The sequence below is a fragment of the Gymnoscopelus braueri genome, assembly GCF_963280865.1.
Source record: "Gymnoscopelus braueri genome assembly, chromosome: 1".
NCBI classification, from domain to species: domain Eukaryota; kingdom Metazoa; phylum Chordata; class Actinopteri; order Myctophiformes; family Myctophidae; genus Gymnoscopelus; species Gymnoscopelus braueri.
This window is the reverse complement of record NC_137603.1, coordinates 25,559,596-25,582,024: the sequence shown is the minus strand read 5'-3', so window position 1 is coordinate 25,582,024 and position 22,429 is coordinate 25,559,596. Positions and strand designations below refer to the sequence as shown.

The 22,429-nt window shown below is 42.0% G+C and overlaps 1 protein-coding gene across 1 annotated transcript; it reads right to left on the bottom strand.

Annotated features, from left to right (window-relative positions):
• Positions 1 to 6,344: 6,344 nt before the first annotated feature.
• Positions 6,345 to 7,133, bottom strand: LOC308088128 (NADH dehydrogenase [ubiquinone] iron-sulfur protein 3, mitochondrial-like; the record flags this gene model as incomplete). Its single annotated transcript, XM_080432499.1, has 1 exon — positions 6,345 to 7,133. The coding sequence occupies one exon, from the start codon at positions 7,131 to 7,133 to the stop codon at positions 6,345 to 6,347; it is 789 nt and encodes a 262-aa protein (XP_080288625.1).
• Positions 7,134 to 22,429: the final 15,296 nt, after the last annotated feature.

Sequence of the window (22,429 nt, the reverse complement as noted above, 5' to 3'; positions counted from 1 at the left end):
GGCAGGCAGGCAGACAGACAGACAGACAGACAGACAGACAGACAGACAGACAGACAGACAGATAGATAGATAGATATGGCTGGATGGATGGATGGATGGATTGTTAATTGTATGACAAATAATGGCTAAAAGAACATAAACCAACAAAATGTATCACAATAACCGCGTAACTCGTTTCCCAGCTCAAATAACACATATAATAGCACAGCCATAAACAATAAGTGTAGCTACATGGCATGCTCCGAGCAGGGGTGTAAATATAGATGGTGCAGGCAGTGAGGCTGTACTGGAGCCCATGCTGTGGGGGGTGAGGGACCCATAGAGAGAGAGAGAGCACTCCAACAATGTGTTGGGTTGAGATCGTATTGTAGCTCTTACAATACAATTGCTTCAACAAAGCTCAACCTTGCAATAGAAAGAGAGCGGGGCAGTGCTCACTGCAACCATCCTGGTTGTCCCTGGTTTCGTTAACCAGTAACAGTTTACATTTGTTTGACAAATAATGGCTAAACAAATGTAAACCAATGTAATCACAATAGCTATGTAATCTGTGAGCGTTGTCTGGTGTGGGAGGATTCTCCATATCACTTTGGCTCCCTTTGCTGCTGGTGGTCCCAATGAAGGACAACCTTACAGTCACCCAACAGCTGCACTCTATAGACCAAGTCAGAGAGTTTGGCCAGCACAGTACATGGCCCAGTCCATTTGCTACAGAGCTTTGGGGAGACCCCTTTCATCGGCAATGGATCGAACGCTCACACTTGAGCCCCCGAGGCAAAGTCCTCTCCCATGCATTGGGAATTATAGGCTGGCTTATGGTGGATCCTGGCCTCAGTGAGAGCTCCCTGGGTCAGTTCATGAGTCTCTCGCAGTCGCTCCTGTAGCTGAGTGAAGAAACCCAACCCAGCCTCCCCCTTAGTTACGGTTCAGGCACAAGGTCCAATGGCCAGTTCCCAACCAAAAATCAAGGCAGCAGGGGTGCAACGGATCAATTCCTGGACTGCAGTCCAGTACACCCACAGGATCAGGGGCAAGTGGAGGTCCCAGTCCCTCTACCTTACTGTCCTTATTCAGGGCCGACACCATGGACCACTTTGGACGTCGACCTGCTCACTCACAGACCTGGTTGAGGACAACATCATCCTCCTGCTCTATCCACGGCCTCCCTGGGTTGGTGGTCCCCATCGTTTGATGGACCCCAACATTGTCCCCATCGTCTCCAGCAGCTCTGCCAGCCCGGAGAGCCACTACCCTGGGTGCTGCCAGGTTCCATTAGTCGAGTATGAGGCCTTGTGATTCACAGCATTGGCAGCTATTGCCATGACTGGGGTGTCCCAGGGACTGCTGGAAGGTTTGATGTTGCCTGTTGCTACCATCTCGTAGATCTTTTGTTCGGCGGCTGCTCTTTTGGCCAACGGTTGAGGCGGGTGGGCTGGCAGAGCAAACAGTGCCCTCTCCGGCTGCTGGCGTGGCCCGATGCTGAATGCTGGCACATTTAGCGCTTCACCCTCCGCGATGATGAGGGTTCCCATTGCACTCACAAACCAGGATATGTGACTCTGAGCCTGATCTGGTTCTCTTTCACATGTTACTGTTTGAGTTTTCTCTTTACTACCCCCCTACTTTTTCTTATTTTCTGAAAACAACAAAAATGATGGAGCTTGCGTAAAAACAAATTTCACCCACTTTTTCCACACCTGTAAATCTATAATGTGACAATAAAGTTGATTCTTGAAGTTGTGAAGTTAAGGTTAGGGTTAGACATAATTTTTATGAGTATAAGTTTATGGTTTAGGTTGGGGTTAGCATAGTTTCGACGTCCCGAGGGCTACTGACAGAGCTGCAAAATGTGCCAAGTTGGGAGTGAGAGTGGGTTGGCCTGACATAACTCATGGTGCAGATTCTTACTGGAGGAACCGTTTTCTTCCCATTGGGGCCGTATCCAAAATAAACTAAACTAAATTAAACTATCCTGCAGAGTTTGAATCTGTTTCATTGTCGGTTACTAAACCAGGATCAGGGAGTAAGTGGGTGTTTGTCAGAGTCCCTGGTTAAACCAGGGAGAGAGAAGCTATGTGTCAATGAACAATTGGCACCGAATGCCATTCAGGTCTCAGATTACAGTAAGAGTAGGCTATAGCCCTTCGACACGGCCTATCCGACTGAGCCTGTGTTTAGAGAGAGAGACAGATTGGAAGGCAGTTCTCTTACTGTGCCTCTGAAGACGATTGATAAGTTTCATTTAACAATTTGTATGATACACAGGTTTTAATCTTCAGTTTAGCAGGTTGCAATGGCAGTGTTAATTTTGACAGCAAATTTTGACTTAGTTTTAGTCATCTTTAATAAAATTTAGTTTTACATATTTTAGTAATCTAAATCTAAGTCTTGACTCTTTAGTCTAGTTATTGTTGACTAAATATCATAAGATTTTAGTCTACTAAAGCTAGATTTAATTTAGTCGACATTCTTGTTTTAGCTTTGTTAAAGTGTAATGCATTGTTTTAAATTATTGTTAAATATTTGTTTCAATTTAAGGACAGTGAACCTTTACACTCATTCAGCGTGTCAATCAATCTTTTAATTCAAGAATAAGCAAATGGGTCATTCACTTCTCTAATCAGTACAGGTCAGTGGTGGTTTCTTTAGCTTGCATTGTATTTCAAGTGTAGCGTAAACGCACCAGCTTACCTGATAAAATAACTTTTGTTTGAGTACTTACCTTTGAATGAAATCCGTTATAACTGGTCTTAGTTGAATCTCTTCTCCTCTAGTCCCAATGCATTATGCTTTACCAGACACATTTACATGCTCTACTGCCCTGCATTACACAGACACACAGGTGACCACAGTTTTCTGTGGTATCTCATGATTCAATCAGTTTACAATGACAGTGACACAACTCATGATCCAATTATCCAATCAGTGTGAATTGTTTGACCTTCAATTGTTTGCTATCAAGCCCCCTGAAAACACACTGAATAAATACGCTTACACTCACATGCACTAACATGCACTCCAACACACATACAGTACACTGAGTTAAAGACTGGGAGGAGCTCTAATTGTATAGGAGGTGCTGTGTAGCATAAAAGTCTCTGTTTTACAAAACAGCCTTTTTTCAATAAATAGCTTTCTATCTTGTGTTTTGCCTTTATTTCTACAAAATACACATCGCTCTGAACGATGATAAGACAAAATTCCTTCTCACGCCCTTCTGTAGTTTAACGGCGAGCCGTGAGGATGGCTAGTGGGCCAGAGGCACTGAGGCTGGAGGCCTGCAGCACTATTGCCTCACCGCTCGTGTCTTCGTGGTAGGTAGGTGACCTTGGGGTGTGCTGGTGCCATTGGGCCAGCAAGAGAGGTCTGTGTATTTGATGATATATGCCTGCCCGGCCGCGCACATCTTCTAGATACCACTGGCACTATCTCGCCCTTCACTGTCCTGCTGCAGTATCACAACTTCTTGATACAGGGAACAGGTTTTATTGTAACTCTCACAATAAAATGGCTCCAACAAAGCTCAAATATGTAATAGAACCAGCCCTATTGCATAAGGTTTGTTAACCAGTAACGTTGTATTCTATAATAAAATTGCCTAGAGGGCAAGAGAAGTGGGGTCTGGGGACCCCCATGGGTCCTTGAGGGGGTCCCGGCAAAACTTGTTAAAACCAGTTTAACCTTACTGTATATACATCGGCTTTTCAAAAAATATTGAACATTTTGAATATTTTGGAAACATCTTTATCTGCTCCCTGGTATGAAATATTTTCAGATGGGGTACCTATACATTTTATGTTTTTTGACATGAAAAAGTTTGGGAACCACTGATCTACGCTCGCACAACCACTTGTGTATAAAAACAAATATCATCATTATATATATGTGGCCCTCTTAACACTTCCTGATACAAATTGCTAAATAAAAAATGATATAATTAAAACCTAACCATATTTGCGTGCATGCGTGCGTGCGTGCGTGCGTGCGTGCGTGCGTGCGTGCGTGCGTGCGTGCGTGCGTGCGTGCGTGTGTGTATAGTCCCAGGAGGGTTTACTTGTCAGTCTGAAATCATTTGTCAGGGGACTGGTCTCTGGTGCCAATAAGCCCATCAGACACTCCTCTCTCTCTCCCTAAACACACAGTGCCCTGCTCCCCTCCTCCTCCTCTGCACTGGTTAGCATTCATCTGACTCCAATACTGTGAATGATAATGAGAGTGAAAAATACCAAGTCTGGACTGGTTATCTGAGCCTAAGGCAAGACCCGCCAGTGGTGTCCGATCAGAACTTAAGTGGTTCACAAGGTGACGTAGTACAGTAGCAGACACTGAAAGAGAATAATTAAGTAGAAAGGGCTCTGCAGAAACACATGAGTATCTGGGTTGCAAGGCCAAATACCCTGGTTGGTACAGAAGGTATACTGATCTCTCTCTCCTGGTGAGAGCTTGGAATTGGTTTAACCAGTTCCAAATAAATGTAATAAAGGTCTTGAAGATTGAGTCTTGAAGATAGTAGTCTTCATGAAATCCATGTGGAAGAGTTGAGTCTTGGAGATCTTTGGAGATTCTGGGGATCGTCTATTGAATTTCAATCTGAATCTATCTCATCTATCTCACGGAACACTAACACCATTTCTCCCAAAGAACAGCAGCAGCAGCGTCGGCACGTTAGTGCAGCAGGACAGCCCAACCAGAATGAACAGGTAGGCAGAGCAGTACTTATAACCCACCGACCAGGAGAAGAGTGCATGTGACTAGTCACCTGATCGGTTGGCACAATCCCTTGAGTTGCCTGGCCTGAACTAGCTCCGTAAACTGCGCCTCATATAGTGTAACGTTAGCTTTTTACTTCTGTTGGTTTAAAAGTCATAAAACGGGTGTTGATTTGTAAAGAAGAACAAGTATCATGAACTTTCTGTTTTCTTTTCTTTTAAATTAATTGTATCAGTTTTGTTTATTTACATAAACTAGAACAGGGGTCCTCAACAGGCGGACCGCGGTCCATGACCGGACCGCGGGACACCTCTCTGCGGACCCTGGGAAAATTATAATAAAATAAAAATAAAATCCCAATAAATTATTTCTAGGCTATTAATCTGCGAGTTACCGTGATCGCAAGTCACAATTGACCCTAAAACCGAAATAAAGTAACAAAAAACGGGGGGAAAAGTACCCGAATCCGCCGAAATCCGCGGAAAACCGCATGTGCGGACCCTAGCCTTATTCAAAAACGTATTTGTGGACCTTCAACATTTGTTGTTGAGTACCCCTGAACTAGAAGTTAGGGCTACGCGGCCCTCACACCTACGTCGCACCGCCGACGTCGGGGGCTTTGTCAGAGTACCCGTTGTGCCTGTCTGTCTGTGTCCCTTTTGTGCCGATATATGGAGATCTCTGTATCTGTCTGTCTACCTGTATCCCTTCCACGCCCATATATGGAGATCTCTGTATGTGTCAGTCCTAGCCCTTTCATGCCCATAATAGGAGATCTCTGATGTTATCAGTATATCAGTATATCAGCATATGCCCATATATTGGGATGTCCATATATGATCATATTGGTTGGGTACTTGAAGTCGGTCGGTCCCACATAGGCACATGACCATATATGGGCATAGCGGTCGGGTCTGTGGCACAGGACAACTGGATCTCTCTATCTGTCAGTCTTTGTCCCATAGAGTTAAAAATAATAGAGAGGGCACCCGAATTCTCCTCCCATCCACTTGCATTGAGTTGCTCACCCAGCGCATGGGCCTGTTTGAACCCTTCTTCCGGGTTGGAAATTTGGTGGGCGAGGCCTATTTGGGGCTCCAAACGCGTCACTTCTGTGACGCGTTTTGCGTCACAGTGACGCGTTTTGCGTCACAGAAGCGCGCAGCCCTGTGCGCAAGCTCGTGCGCATGCTCGTGAGTCGAGCCCATTGGTCGAAACCGTTTGCTCGTTCATGTGTTGAAGCCCCAGGCCTGCACGCGCCTGCACTACCATGAATGGCCAGCATGTTCAATTGGCTTCAGTGAAACCACTGGGTTCTGGGGGCTTGCTTTGTCCCTTATAGGTCCATATATGGAGATCACTGATGTCATCAGTATGTGCCCACGTGGGCATGCCCCATTTGTCCCTTATATGGAGCTGACTGATTTGTTTGCGCCTGATGCCATGATGACACATTTATGTTAGGCCACACACTCCATATTTGCAGTCAGAGGTCCGGTCGGCCGGCCTGTCCCGCCGGTCAAGCCAATTTAATTATTGGATATATCTGAGAACAACTGAGAATCTAATTAGGGAAGTGAGTCCCTGAAAGACAGGTGGTGTTTATGTGTGTGCAAACAAAGGGGGGGGGGGGTCTACTCCTTCACGGGGGTCTTGTCACCAGCTACTAGTTTGGGGGCTTCGGCTTTGGGCTCCCGGTACGCTGGGAACACCTCCCACGGGGTGCTGAGGTCAAACTTCCTGAATTCCTGGGTCAACTCCACAGGTTCCGCTACGACACGTTTCAGCTCATCATCGTAACGCACCTCCACGTATCCTGACAGGGGGAAGTCCTTCCTGAAGGGGTGACCCTCAAAGCCGTAGTCTGTCAGGATGCGACGCAGGTCCGGGTGGTTGGAAAAAAACACCCCAAACATGTCCCACACCTCTCTCTCGTACCAGTTGGCAGCCATGTGGACGGGAACAGCAGAGTCCAGTGGCGTCAGCTCGTCTGTGTACGTCTTCACACGAATACGAGAGTTATAACGCAGTGACAGCAGGTTGTACACAATCTCAAAGCGGTTCTGGCGTGTGGGAACGTCGACGGCCGTCAGGTCGGTCATGTTCCTGAACTGACTGTTGGTGTGATCCTTCAGGAAGGTCAACACAGGAACAATCCCGTCTGGGTGGATCATCACCTCCAACTCATTGTAACATGTCACCTGGACCTGTTGGACATATTTAGGCAGCATCTCAGCCACATACTCCCCGAACACAGCCAGCTGGTTGTGATTGGCCGCATCCTTTTGTGACACTGTGGGTCTGGTTTCAGCGCTGGTGCTCTCCAACCTGGCTGGATAGTGAAGGCAGGACGCACTGCGACCTGCAATGTTCAGACCCCTTCCTAAACCCACATGGAACAAACGCACCAGAGATGCTGCCATGTTTGAACTGAGTATCATGAACTTTTATTTGCCAGCAATAATCAAAAATCCAGTACAAAAATTGTACCATTGACTTTTATCGAGAGAACCAGAAAGGTGCTATCATTCCTGGACCACTCCAGAGAGCAGTGGTTCTCAAGGTGGGACCCTTGAGGGGGTTCCAGCCTTTTATATAATTGGCTACGGTGCTTGTGTCATCCCTGTCATTATGTCCATGGAGTCCTAATATGTCCAAAAATGGAGTCTATGATGTCAGACTTTTAAGTCTGACATCATCAACTGGAACCGAAACCGGTTCTTCAGAGTGATTCCACAAAAAAAAAAAAAAATGGTTCCAGAAAGACCAAGGTTCTTTTAAAAAAAACATTATTTTCAATGGTTCTATAACTAACCCTTAACCAATTGAACCCTTTATACTTCGAATGGTGTTTCTCAGGGCTCTACACTTGGTCCACTCCTTTTTTTCACCTCTACACCAAATCTCTTCATCAAAAATAGCCGATACTGTCGGATCTGGGAGTCACACTCTCAGAGGAAACCTGGTCTGATTGCTTGAAATGTATACACACTACCTCTTTATGTATAAGACACAGCTTTATCCAATTTAAAGTCACACATAGACTTCATTATTCCAATGATAAATTGGCCAAGATTTATCCTGGCTTTGAGGCTGGATGTCCGAGATGTCAGCACAGACCAGCCACGCTGGGCCACATGTTTTGGTCGTGCAACTCATTAGTCAGATTATGGGAGGGGATTTTTGAAGCAATCTCTTATATAGGTGGTGGAGTGGTGGATCCCTGTCCGGTGATTGCCGTCTTTGGGGTGTCTCCAATCGGGGAACGGCTCACGGGTCTCCAAGCAAATGCCGTAGCGTTCACGACGCTGATGGCTCGCAGGCTGATACTTAGACAATGGAAATCAGAGAAACCTCCCTCATTTCAACAGTGGGTCAAAGAGGTACTCACTATGATACCTTTGGAGAAATTGAGATACAATCGTAGTGGCTCCAAAGATAGATACATTAAAACCTGGACCCCGTTTATAGAATTTGTCGAAAACATACCTTTCACTTAAATACACACTCCCTTATATAATTGACAACGCCCAACAAATCTGACTCTGTTGACCTCCGGCTGGAGGCCCACAAGATATAGACGGCTGGATACGAAATATATATACTTTATTTTCATCTATTGCTTTTAACAACAAAAACTGTATAAACTGACCTGAAAGGAACAATATTGTCAAAAGTTAAACTGTTTGGTTTGTCTGTTTGTTTGTTTGTTTGTCTGTCTTGTCCTTTTCTTTATTGTCAAGTAATTGTTATTACTATTATTCTTATTTTATTTTTTATTTTTTATTTTTTGTCTTGTCATCTGTCTTGTTATGACCTTGGGGGGAGGGTTGGGGAATGGGAGAATATGATGTCGTACAAAATGTCATGTTATTGTATTTCTGCCTGCAACATAAGAAAAAAGGAAAAAAAAAGTGTTTTAAAAAAAAGAAATAGCCGATACTGTAGATGTGCTATTTTTGACATGCCCAATATTGGGATGCTCGCATTTAAGTGGTTAAAGGTGCCTCAGAGAACCATGAAAAATGGTTATTTGAGGAACCATTTCTATTTCCTCAAAGAAATAAATGGTTTCTAGAATTATGGAAATCAGGAAAATGTAGAACAATTCTCTAAATAAAATCGTTGTTTAGAAGGTGATGGTTCTTCGGGAAATCTTTGAAAGAACCACTATTTTTCTGTGTGAGAAAATAGATAGAAGTAACAAGTTGCTTTGTAAATGATTCTGACAAGCTGGGCATGATTCACATCCTGTGTCTGGGAGAATCAATGGGCATTTGAGTACGTAAAGTGGGTACACACACTACGGATGTTTTAAAGGCCTGTTAAACCATTTTACAGTGACTCATGAGTATACACACTGAGTTAATGAATAGTTTCTGAACATCTGGAATGTTACCTGGATCCTAAAGGCAAGACAGACAACCAGAATTTATAACAGTTCTTTATTTATTTTCAACAATGTTGTGTAAGTAGCCAATAGTCATTTTTGTATCACATATTGACATAATGAAACACCAGTGATTTTTAAAATTAAACCTTACTTTACTTTAAGCTTAATGTGTATACAATATCGCACAAGTGTGTTTGCCACAAACAACATGTGACACATTGTTATCTTGTAGATCTGTTCTTTTTAGCAACCAAGCTACCCTCTCATAGCTACAGAGAATACATTAGGATTTAGGCAAATGAAGCTGATTGAGATTTCAGTGGAGATCTATGGAGCAGCCATGTTACCTCTGACCTCAACCCATCCCCCTCCTTGTTAAATACATTCTATGGTCACAATAGAGGTGTGGGTGGTAATCATCAGATTGGGTTAAAAACCATATCAAAACTACACGCTGTAGTTCTGGTTCACTGCACCGGACCTTGTCCTTGACCAGTGGTGGACAGTAGGCCTAATGAAGTAAATTTACTTGACAGTACTCGAGTAAAACATTTAAAAAATAAAATCTACTTGAGTATTTGTATAAAAAAAAAAGTACATTATGGATAAACCAATTAATCTGTATTTCATATCAGATACTTTTATTCAGTACAAATCAACTTCACTTGTAGATGAGTAATATTTGACCAGGAGTACTTTGTCCAGTATAAAGTATGGTATAGTGATATTGTTTTGGTTAGAACAAAAAGGTTTTTGTTAAAAGGTTAAAGCTTTATTTCTGATAGTAATCATGCATCAATGCTAGTGTTTGTTCAGTAACAGGGGTCTCTCCAGCTATTTAATAAATAGAAAATACATGTTCAGGTGGGTTTCCAATTTCAGCCAATCAGAATAGAGTACCCATTTATCAGCTTACATTTTATACTGTTCCAGTTCTAATTTTGTTCATTTCTTTGTGTCATCACTTCCAATTAGACTTGATTAATCTGTATCCTGTGGGAGTTCTATCTCCTGACTTGATAAAATTGGTATTCCGACCTGACAATTAATGTTTTTGTTATTGAGCTGGAGAGACATGGAGATCCCTGTTACTGAACAAACACTCTATAGCAGTAAGTACTATCAGAATATAGAGCTATTTAACACTTATTTTAACAAAACAATATAACTTACACTACCTATAAATAAAAGTCACAATGGCGTTGTGGGTGGAAATCAGACTGGGTTAAAAAGCATATCGAAGCTACACGCTGTGGTTCACTGCACAGGACCTTGACAGATGGCATCACCGGTTGCCAAGACAACTGGGCTTTAACCCGCTACCTCAGACTTAACCCGGCGCACTGGTGGAAAGTAACTAAGTGCATTTACTCAAGCTCAAACTTAAGTACAATTTTGAGGTACGTTTACTTTACATGAGTATTTCAATTATAGGCTACTGGTCCACTACATCTCAGAGGCAAATATTGTACTTCTTACTCCACAAAATGTATTTGACAGCTTTTTGTTACTTGTTACTAGATTTAGTTTATTATTACAAAATATGCATTAACGACGTAAGCCTTGTTTATTTATTTTTTTAATATACTTTTATGTTGGCATTGAACGTATATTGTGTTGCCAATACTTTTGTAATTTTGTAAAATCTTTAATAGGGGACTTTCACTTGTAACAGTATTTTTATATTGTGGCATTGGTACTTTTACTTAAGTAAAAGTACTTCTTCCACCACTGCCCCAGTGCACTGGAGGGAGGGTTGATGGAAATTCTGCACAGGCACCATGTGTGGGTGTACCACTCAAATTGGTCCCCAGGGCCACGAGCATCCATGGCCTGTCAGATGGGGACACACTTATTAGGGACGCACTGGTGTTTCATCACTCTGTCACATTAGGGCAGACAGATCTCATTCTGAGGCGGATCGAATATTGAATCTTTTCTTTACACGTTGATAACAAAAGCTCTGGCTGATACGCTCAAATGTCCACATGACACTGATTGTTCTCATCCATCAAGACATTGTTATGCGTTTGTAAAATAAATTGAGAAAAAACAGAAGAGCTTCATAGTTTTTATATTCTTAAAGGTAGGGTAAGTGATATTTTTTGGTTAAAACAAAAAGTATTTTGTTAAAAGGTTAAAACACTATATTCTGATAGTAATCATTGCTACAGAGTGTTTTTTCAGTAACAGATGTCTCCCTGTCTCTCCAGCTCTTTAATAAACAGAAAATACATTTTCCGGTAGGTGCCAACATCTCAGCCAATCAGGAGAAAGTACCCATTTTTAAGCTTAATTTGAATAGTGTTCCAGTTCCAATTTTGTCTGCTCATTTCTTAGTGTCATCACTTCCAATTTCACTTGTTTAATCTATATCCTGATTGAATTCTCTGTCCTGGTTGGATAAAATTGGAAATGAAACTGAAACTGAAACGAAAATGCATTTACTGTTTAATAAAGAGCTGGAGAGACCAGGAGACTCCTCTTACTGAACAAACACTCTATAGCAATGAGTACTATCAGAATATAGAGCTATTTAACACTTATTTTAAAGCAAATCACTTACCCTACCTTTAACTAAAGCAAAAAATATAATTTATCAATATTCGAAGGGGCAGAGGTTTAAATATAATATTTTGTATGAACTATATCTCATTATAGACAATGTGTGGCCAATTATTTTACCCCTTTTCTCTCTAAATGTTTGCAAAAATGTTGCTGTTATGCCAATGAACACTACCCACACATTGCTGTGTTTTGCCACTGCGATTGCACCTGCCAGTGAGGAGCCCCTACCGGGAGGATTCAGCGAATCCCTGGTGGACAGGTACTTTACCCCTGCACCACCCCAGACATTATTTCCTATCAGGGTTTTTTCTCCCTCTCTTTAATTACAAGATACTTTCAGAGAATTAAATCCAGGTCTTTTGATTCAGTTGTGTACCGGAGGGCACTGGGAGAGCTTGGGGAACATTCATATAAATGACTAATGCATAATATGTCAGGCAGCCTCAAAGCTGACAAATGAAAGCTGGATTCCTCTGTTCAGCCTGAGCCAGGTCAGTAGCTGCAGGGCAGACCATTTATTTGTAATTAAGGTAGCTTTCTAGTTTGACACAAAAGAATGTAACACCACATCGACATCGTACAAAATGGCCCTATTTGGGTCATTTTTTACACTATTTTAGAGTTAAATTAGTAGCCTACTGATGATACCATCTGTATATTTAGGGTCAGGGGATTACTGTATGCTACACTCAGTTTAGCGTAATCACATAATTTTTCTGTGGGCATATATTCTTTATTTTTGTAATTATTTTGTTAGGCTATGGAAATCAAACTGACTTGTAGCTTAGCCTATTATGTAATGCAGTGGTTGTCAAAGTGGGGTCCAGGGACCCTCAAGCCTGGTCTGTAACTCTGAGTGAACAAATGGAACCAAAAGGACCCAGGTCCTTTAACCACTTAAACCCCAGCATCGGTATTGTGGGGAAAGCTTTGGCTGAAAATAACAGATCGACAAGCCCACAGCGAAAGCTTTCGCCACAATAACAGAAAACTGAAAATACACTAGTATTGAGCCCTGGGGGACTCCGGTTACCCATATGGGGTTTAAGTGGTTAAATCAAAAACATTGAAAACCACTGATGTAATGTTAGTACACAATCCTGTGGCCTTATCCAATCATGTAGTGTTCAACATTACCACCAGGGGGAGGAATAGCTTAACATAGCCCTGTTGATTAGCCTACCTGATAGTCCATGAGCCAGACAAGATTTCATTATCGAAAGAGTGGGCAAAACCAAACCTATATTAAATTGTTCATAGGGTCAGTACGAGTAAATAAATATATGATAACCTCTCCACAGGAGCAGCTTTTGCATGGTTATCACACATTTTGTTATTTTCCCCATACGTACATGACAGGTGAAAAAAATGACAAAATTTAAAAAAGAGTTATCATAATGAAACTTCCTGAGTTGATTACTTACATGAAGACAATGATTTATCGTATTACAAGTTTTCTGAAATTGTATATTTAAATATGCAAATTGGGCATTAGGAAAGTATGTCCGAATTTGCATAACTTTCCAGAATCGACATTGGAACATTGGACAAAGCCAGAGTCAACATTCTTATTTAATTTTGTTAAGATGTTGGAGTCAAAGGTTTTTAACAAGGGAATATTCAATATCTGGCTCAATTTTTGGGCTCTGGTTCATGGACTAAATGCCTAATTTGCATATTTAAATATACAATTTCAGAAAACTTGTAATACGATAAATCATTGTCTTCATGTAAGTAATCAACTGGGGAAGTTTCATTATGATAGCTATTTTTAAAATTTTGACATTTTTTCACCTGTCATGTACGTATGGGGAAATAAACAAAATGTGTGATAACTATGAAAAAGCTGCTCCTGTGGTAAGGTTATCATATATTTATTTACTCGTATTGACCCTATGAACAATTTAATATAGGTTTGGTTTTGCCCACTCTTTCGATAATCATTGCTCAATTTTAGGGCTCTGGCTCATGGACTATGACCCCAACAAGGAAAAGGAGGATGGAATTGAAGGCTTATCAACTTTTGTCTAATAATACCAGTTATCATAATGTGGGGCCAACCCCCAAAAAACATTTTCAAATAGTTTCAGAAATACAGAAAATAGCAGGTCCACAGGCCCACAACTCAATGCAAGGTGATGCATTGTGAGCTTTTAGATCAGCTATTTTAGTCATGCCACACTAATTGCATAAAATAGACCACCGTGTGTGTGTGTGTGTGTGTGTGTGTGTGTGTGTGTGTGTGTGTGTGTGTGTGTGTGTGTGTGTGTGTGTGTGTGTGTGTGTGTGTGTGTGTGTGTGTGTGTGTGTGTGTGTGTGTGCGTGCGCGCGTGCGTGTGCGTGTGTGTGTGAGTGTCTCTGTGTGTGCACGCGCGTGTGTGCGTGCATGTGAGAGAGTCAGTGCCATTTGTCTCTTTGTCACTGTGATCCCTATCACTGGGATTTTAACAAGATTACACAGAGAGTGGAAGCAATGGAGTGCCAGTGTAATGTGATTATCATGTGATGGAGTACATGAGACAGCTATATTATCACTCGCCAGTTGCTTAACCCCTGTCATCACGTGAAGGATCACAAGCACACACTTGTGTGTGTGAGACTGTGATTGTTGATCTATTAGTTAAGGACATAAGTATGTTTCATCATCTGCCAAAATGAATAAGCACTCTTGTGTTTCAACTGCCATGTTCAACCTGTGCAATAATGAAAAGGATGCCTTTTCAGATGTTACGTAATACACCAGGTATTGTTGTTGTTGATTAGGACAGTAGAGATATAGTGACCATTTTGGAAGTGCTAAAGTACCAAATTCTTAAGGAATAAGATGCTATTATACAGCTTGGTTACAAATGTAAACTGCTTGTGTTCATATTTGGAACATAAAATGTCCATACATTAGTTATGAGAGGCCTGCAGATTGCAGGAATCCAAGCCAAGAGCTAAGGCAATGGCTAAATTCTGTTCATTGTCTGTGATAATTGGCAGTCACCTGATATGGAGAGGAGACAATGCTTCCTGTATCCGTGATCTGTATCCTTGTGCTTGTGCATCTACTATCGACACTATCTGCTTGTGCATCTACTATCGTTTGTGTTCAAGGATTTCTTGTTACATGTGAACGCAAATAAAGATGTTAAATGTGTGTGTGTGTGTGTGTGTGTGTGTGTGTGTGTGTGTGTGTGTGTGTGTGTGTGTGTGTGTGTGTGTGTGTGTGTGTGTGTGTGTGTGTGTGTGTGTGTGTGTGTGTGTGTGTGTGTGTGTGTGTGTGTGTGTGTGTGTGTGTGAGAGAGAGAGAGAGAGAGAGAGAGAGAGAGAGAGAGAGAGAGAGAGAGAGAATCAAAGTTTAGTATTTAGATCAGGGGTCTGCAACGTTTTTCAGGCAAAGGACCCCCTAGCTGAGAGAGATAAAGCAGGGACCCCCACTATATATTGAATTAGATTATGTTGCAGATTATATTTGTTCTTAGATTTCGTAGATACTGTAGGTTCGTAGACTTGTCCCAATATGTTGGATTCATGTTAAACATGTATTTTCAGACAGTTAACCTTTTTTTTTTTCTCTCTACACCAACTCTCTTGTAGCTTGTAGATCTACTATTTTCGGCTAACGTTCCCCATCACACAAAGATTTGGCGGACCCCCTGTGGTAGCTCTGAGGACCCCCTAGGGGTCCCGGACCCCCTGTTGAAGACCCCTGATTTAGATGGAATGTGAATCGACTTTCGACGAAAGACAGGCAGAGATCTCTCCCTGCCTGCCTCCACCACGTGCATCAGCAGCTCACGCTCTCTCATTCTCAACCCTGTGATCCTTCAGCATCTCCTGACAACCACATTTCTCCCTATTCCTTTTTACACAAACATCTCAGTCTCCATAGCAACCCATTTCAGCTTTAGAAGCACGGACAAAAGCTACAGAGGAATAGGAAAGGACATACACAAATAATACGCAGCCACCCACAATTAAACATAGGCACACTACTGCTCCCACAGAAAGAAAACTGGTTCTTCAGAGTGCAACCATTTTTTGATTCCAGAAAGAACTTTTCAGACCACGGTTCTATGAAGCAGTGGTTCTCAAACTTTTTCATGTCAAGGACCTCCAAAATGATATGTATTTGGCTGCAGACCCCCATCTTAAAAAATCTTTGTGCCAAGGACCTCCAGAAGCAAAGATTTAACAATGTTTGCTTTACAATATTTTAATACATATATTCAAAGATTTGCACAAATATCCAAGATTAGCAAATCTACGAGCTTCGTGCCGTGCAATGAGCTTGTATATCTGCTATTTTTGAATAGCCAAAGTATAAAATATGGTTAAAGTGGTTAAAATGATTGTGACGCTATAACACATTTTGCTGATTGTCTGAGCTATACCCTCTGTGCACTTTCAACAATATATATGATTTTTTTCCTTCTACATATGCAGCTATAGCCTCTACAGTCTATAGTGTACATTATATAGCTTCAGTGTAATGCACCAAATTCCTCATATTATGTGCAAACATACATGGCAATAAATATTCTGATGCTGAATTCTGATTCAGATATTACTGTCTTAGCAAATCATTTAGATTTTCATAATTATTTAAAATGTTCACATTTTATGAGATTACTAGTGTTATTCCTGTTATTGTAGTCCATTTCCTCTTTGTTTTATGTCTTGTGTGAGTGGATGGATCTACAGTAGCTCCAGTCACCCAGACCTCTCCAGAGAGACTGATGTCTCAAGGAAACCTTGTATGTCCAAAACTGTTACTTTTCAGGAAATGGAAAAAATAGCCATAGAAGTTATTTAGTCAGAAGAAGCTCTTTACTTTTCATTGGTTCAATATTTATAAAACCCACAGACATTTAACCACTTTCGCTTTCACTTTAAAACATAAGCAAACAATGCAACTCGTTGTTTGCTTATAGATCTGCTATTTTTGCACTTTTATTGTGTGACACTGTGGAATGATAAGCAGGGCTATTAACGAAAAAAAACTAAAACGTTGAAATGCAGAGACTGACAGCAACGACATGCATCACGTTGTGTCAAAGTATGTGTCTCTCTCCAAAATCACTGTAAATGTGCCTCTTATCAAGTCACATCACAACGGTATTCTAGTTCCTAACTTTGATTCTCTTGTTGTTCTGCCTTACAACCCCTCATTGCTTCTAGCTTCTTCTCCATCTTTTCTCATTCGTCCAGTGTTCCCCCTCTGTCTTCATGGATGATAGATTTTGTGATCGGCTGCATGGCCCAGCTTGTACAGTCATGTGATGAGATGTGCTGCTGCGATGTCACACACACACACACACACACGCACACACGCGCACACGCACACACACACACACACACACACACACACACACACACACACACACACACACACACACACACACACACACACACACACATCAAGGAAGTCTCCCTCTTCCTGTGTCTTCCCACAAGCTCTTTCTTATACCCTCCTCCTTGCCTTCTGCTGCATCCCTGCTGCATCCCTCCATCTTCCTCCCCTCCCTCTCCATGTTCCCTCCTTATATGCTCCTCCTTCTCCCATCCTTTGAATTTCCTTTTCAAGTCCCACCTCTTCCTATGTCTGTAAAAGGTCATAAGTGTGTCAGTAAGGGGCAGGGCCAAGTCAGAAAGTAAGGAATCTATATTTCCTTTTGATTTAGTGTGTTTTTAAAATATTTAACTTTCATATGGTAGCCTAATACAAATGAACCACATTTCTGAAAGAAAAGGTATAGGCTGAAGCCACAGCTCATTGTGCCTACCCTTTTACAGAAAAGAACAAAAGAGAAAAACAGTCAATACACAACACGACATGCTGTGAACTTGTAGATCTTCTATTTTTGAAACTGTTGAAATACATTTTTATCTATAATGAAATGCCTAAAATAGGGACGCCATGTTTAAAGTGGTTAACAGAGAGTAATCAGAATCAGAATCAGTTTTGTTGTCATATTATAGGTTTACAGGTGTAAATCAGTGGGTGAAATTCATTTTCGTGCAAACGGCATCATTTCATTGTTTTTCAGGAAAGAAAGAAAAGGGGGGAATAGAGAGGGAGAGCAAGGAGAAAATATATACTTAATATAAATAATAATAATTTGACCCTGCACCCCTTGGGGTATTTTTGCACATACGTGAAATTTGACCTTTACATTTTACCCATCCAGGGAGATGTTAGGGGTTAAGTGTCTTGCTCAGTTTAACACATTGCTGAGGACTGGAATCGAACCTGGGACCTTTGCCTGGGCGGGCTCTCTAACCATTCAGCCATCAAAGATATCTACATACCATTTATACATAGCATAATAAGCAGCAGGTATGTACTTGAGGTTGGACATAAGGTGAAAAGGGTACGGCAGGTCCACATAATAAGGTAGGCGCATAAGGCAAAACACTTCACAGGTAACAATCCACATGGTAGATCCACAAAGGAAAAGCAGTTCTCATAGGGGAACAATCCACACACAGGAGGTAATCCAACATAGGAAAAACAGTCCGTCAAAGCCAAGTCATCCAGTGTAGCAGGCCAGCCTGGTGACAGGCGGTCTTCAGGCCTTGTTCAACAGTCTGATGGTAGCCGGGTCGAAGCTGTCAGAAATCTAGTTGTCTTGCCTTTGATACTGCGGAGTAATTTGGCATGCCAAGTACTGTAATACCGTACACGCACAGCTGTTACTGTAACAACTATGTAATACCAAAACAGTGCACAGTTGTGTAAATGGGTCTACTCAACTGTACCAAATCTGCAAACATGTCTGGTTTGAATACACTCTTTCTGGATACAAATGTATTTGCAGTTCAGCATTTGGACTGGCTTTCCGAAAAGCATTGGCTCCATTGTGTGAGAGAGAGAGCTGAAATGAAGAGGGCAGACTGACAGGTGGAGACAGAGCAAGGGAGACAACAGGTTTCATGTCCCTGTGGAGGTTTGGACTGACAGCGTGCGAGCGTGCGTGCGTGCGTGCGTGCGTGCGTGCGTGCGTGCGTGCGTGCGTGCGTGCGTGCGTGCGTGCGTGCGTGCGTGCGTGCGTGCGTGCGTGCGTGCGTGCGTGCGTGCGTGCGTGCGTGCGTGCGTGCGTGCGTGCGTGCGTGCGGATGTGCGCGCTTGCGTGCGTGCGTGCGTGTGTGTTGATCTGTTATTTTCAAATGGCCAAAGAATATAATACGGCCCGTGTTTGATTAATGTATGTTTTGTATTAATAATCTTAATCTTCAAAGTAACTAACAACTAAAAGTATTGAAAAATAAAGTACCTCAAATTTGTGATCAAGTGCTACTTGACGAAATAGTTACTTTCCATCACTGGCGTGCATTCATACCGAGCTCTGGACTGTGTGAGTGTGTGTGTGTGTGTGTGTGCATGCGTGCGTGCGTGCGTGCGTGTGAGTGCGTGCGTGCGTGCGTGCGTGCGTGCGTGTGCATTCTGCATAGCAGGTCAGGGCTGATGTGTACAGAACAGTGGTGGACGTATTCAGCCCCAGTACTGAATTTGTTCTTGAGTTAAAGTACTGGAGTACTTAAAAAAACAAAATTCAAAAGTTTTGAATCCAGACCATACTAAATAGCTGCTACTGCTAGCTTGCATAACGTCTTCAGACTAGGACTTAAGTCTAGGCTGTACGGGTCATTGGGTGTTTTGCATCCCACAAAGAGGATGATACGATCTCCCACCATGCAATACTATACATTGGACCCGGTCCTTTCCCCTTGGTCTGAATCTTCTTCCAGGAGAAGGTCTCTGGATTGTATTTCCACACATCGTTGAAGGCCTGGTCACAGTTGGAGCCACCAAATATGTTGGTTGGAATAACGTGTTCCTTCCACGCGTTAAGGCCTACCGGGGAAACTGCCCCCTGTCACGTGATAAGCAGCGGCCTGCTCACTCCTCATGCATTGAAGGAAGCATGAGCTCAGATCGGGGCTCTCCCCAGGCTGGCAGAGGGAGAGAAGCGCCCAGGATTACAGCTTAGGCAATTGGCACTGGGTGAAAAAAAAGGGTTACAAAAATCGTGGGATAGAAATATTAGGGAAAAAAAGAAATAAAAAAGGTGTGTTCAGCCAGCAGCTGGTCTCTGGGAGAAAAGATAGCAACAACAATAAGGACGACAGTTTAAAAAATGGCATCCTGACAAGTATAGTGATTCAAACGTGTGTGTGTGTGTGTGTGTGTGTGCGCGAGCATAATGTGCGTGCACGTGTGTCTAAGTGTGTGAGCGAGACAGACAGTGATAGGCGGGTATATATCTCATATCAGATGGCTGTGTGAGTGACTCATCCCATATGTCATTCAGATGAAGGCTCTCTGCAGTGTGTGACTCACCATGCGGTGACCAAGTGACGACTCCGGGGAGAGAGAGAGAGAGAGAGAGACGTACGCACCGCACAAAAGATAACAAAGGAAGAATTGAGAGACTGATGTGACAAAAGAGAGCATGGTGACATTATCTTATCTTTACCATCTCCTTGGGACTCCATTCTGCCGCTTTTAGTGTCAGGTTTAACAGAGAGTGTGCAAATGCAACCAAATGGACCCCTGTAGGGGTCCATTTGGTTGCATGTGTACACTCTCAGAGTTACAAATGGATACAATAACATGAGGGTTTTACTGTGTATCGTGCTCTGTCAAAAGAATATCTGGTGTTTGGATTGATGTCATCATCAAGCTGCTCCCAATGTGGGAATTTGAAATCTTTCTAAATGGAATGGCAATGAATGACTGAATATGTTATGGGTGAATATCTTATAAAAGTGTACTCTGTGTAAGAAAATTGAGCAGCGTGGAAAGAAAGTAGACCCTCAAATATATTTGCCGGTCTTAAAGTTGTGCTTCTCCTTTGTCTCTTTGGGAAGTTGAAGTTATACATGGTGGAGAGTATGCAGGGGGAGACATTGAGTACAAGGTGTTTATGCAAATGCATTTCATAATGAGCTTCTGTTGGTTAGGTAGATGGAATACCGTTATGTTATGATTCTGAATGAGGAGGGTGAGGGAAAGGTAGCAGCTTTTTTTCTATTCACTTAGGCTGCTTATATTTCCATCACAAACTACACTGCACATTTTTAAAGCACTAAACCACATTGAAATGTTTTTTTTCTTCAATGTTTTTTTGTATATTAGCTTTCATAAAGTTAACCTTATGATAAAAGTATTTTTTGCGGTAACCAAAATGATATTTTGTTCTGGTGTTGTTGTAATTTGAAGCCATCATTATTCATTCAATTCAATTATTTATATAATGATTTTGCTCCATTTTGCCTGAAGCCAGAAGCATAAGAAATGTCATCATAGCTACATGTCCATAAAACCCCATTATGTGTTCTTTTTGTGATGGAATATCAAAAGATGCCTCTTTCTTTTCATGGTAAAATGTCAAGGGCAGTGTCTGTGTCTCCTGAGTGCTCAGTGGGGCCTATTTGTTTATTGTCTGTACTCCCTCCCACTCACTCATTCTGAAAATAGCCGATCTACAAGCTCACAGCACTTCGCATCCGCAACGCGCCATGAGCTTGTAGGTCGGCTAGTATTGTGTGCGACACCGTCATACGACAAAGTCTAATCGGGCCTCATCCCAAAGGTGTCTATGCTCTCACACACATCCAGCTCTTAAAGGCACAGTGCATCAATGATTTGCCACAATATAAAAAAAAACTATAAAGTAATTTAATAAAGAAATGTGTTTCCCATACTAATATGCTCTCAATAGCAGTATAGAGTGGTTAGGCTACACCCAGTGTATGTAATGGGAATGGGATAAATAAGGCCATCAAAGCTAATAATGAAATGAATGGGTGGAGGCACTGTAATTCCTCCAATTGAGTAGCACCAGCAATATTATTATGCACAATTGCAGTGAATTGCAGCACAATTGCTACCAATCAGAAGGAAATTACAGGGTCTGAGAGAATCCCCATTTTATTGTCATTCACACCAGGAAGGCTGTTATTATTTCTCCCCCTGGTAGATTGAATAAGCATAGTGTTTAAATACAAAAATGTGTAAAGTATATTTTAAGGGCTGAGTGGTTCACTACCTCAGCCTGATGGCCTGAAACTCTAATATCTACCCCGAGTGATAGGGATATACCTTTGGCTTAGCGGTTAAGATGTTGGCTTTCCACGTGGGAGACCCAGGTTTAAATCCCGGGTGTTACATAAATATATATATACTGTATATAAAAGTTAAAGTTATGAAAATAGCAGATCTACAAGCTCACAATGCATCGGGATTCGACACATCTGCTATTTTCACTACTTTTCATTGAAATATTAATTAAAAAAACAAATGGTTTTGGACATACGAGGTTTCTGACGCAGTCAAAGATAAAGTTCTATTTATGTTGACTGAGACCTCTCTATCAGACCTGTCACTTCACTGGCACTAATAAAATCAGATGGACAAGAAGTGGGAACAATATGAAATCAATAAATCCTGTGTGTGTGTGTGTGTGTGTGTGTGTGTGTGTGTGTGTGTGTGTGTGTGTGTGTGTGTGTGTGTGTGTGTGTGTGTGTGTGTGTGTGTGTGTGTGTGTGTGTGTGTGTGTGTGTGCGTGCGTGCGTGCGTGCGTGCGTGCGTGCGTAAACAACCTTCATGTAATAAAACATGAACACTGTAATCGACAAAGAAATATTTAGCATTATAGTCGAACGGGTATTTTACAAGCCAGCTCTGATTTGTTGTTATGTTCTCACAAGCTTTTCCCCCATAGATGCATTAGACATCAAAGCCTTTCACCCATCTCTCACTTTTTA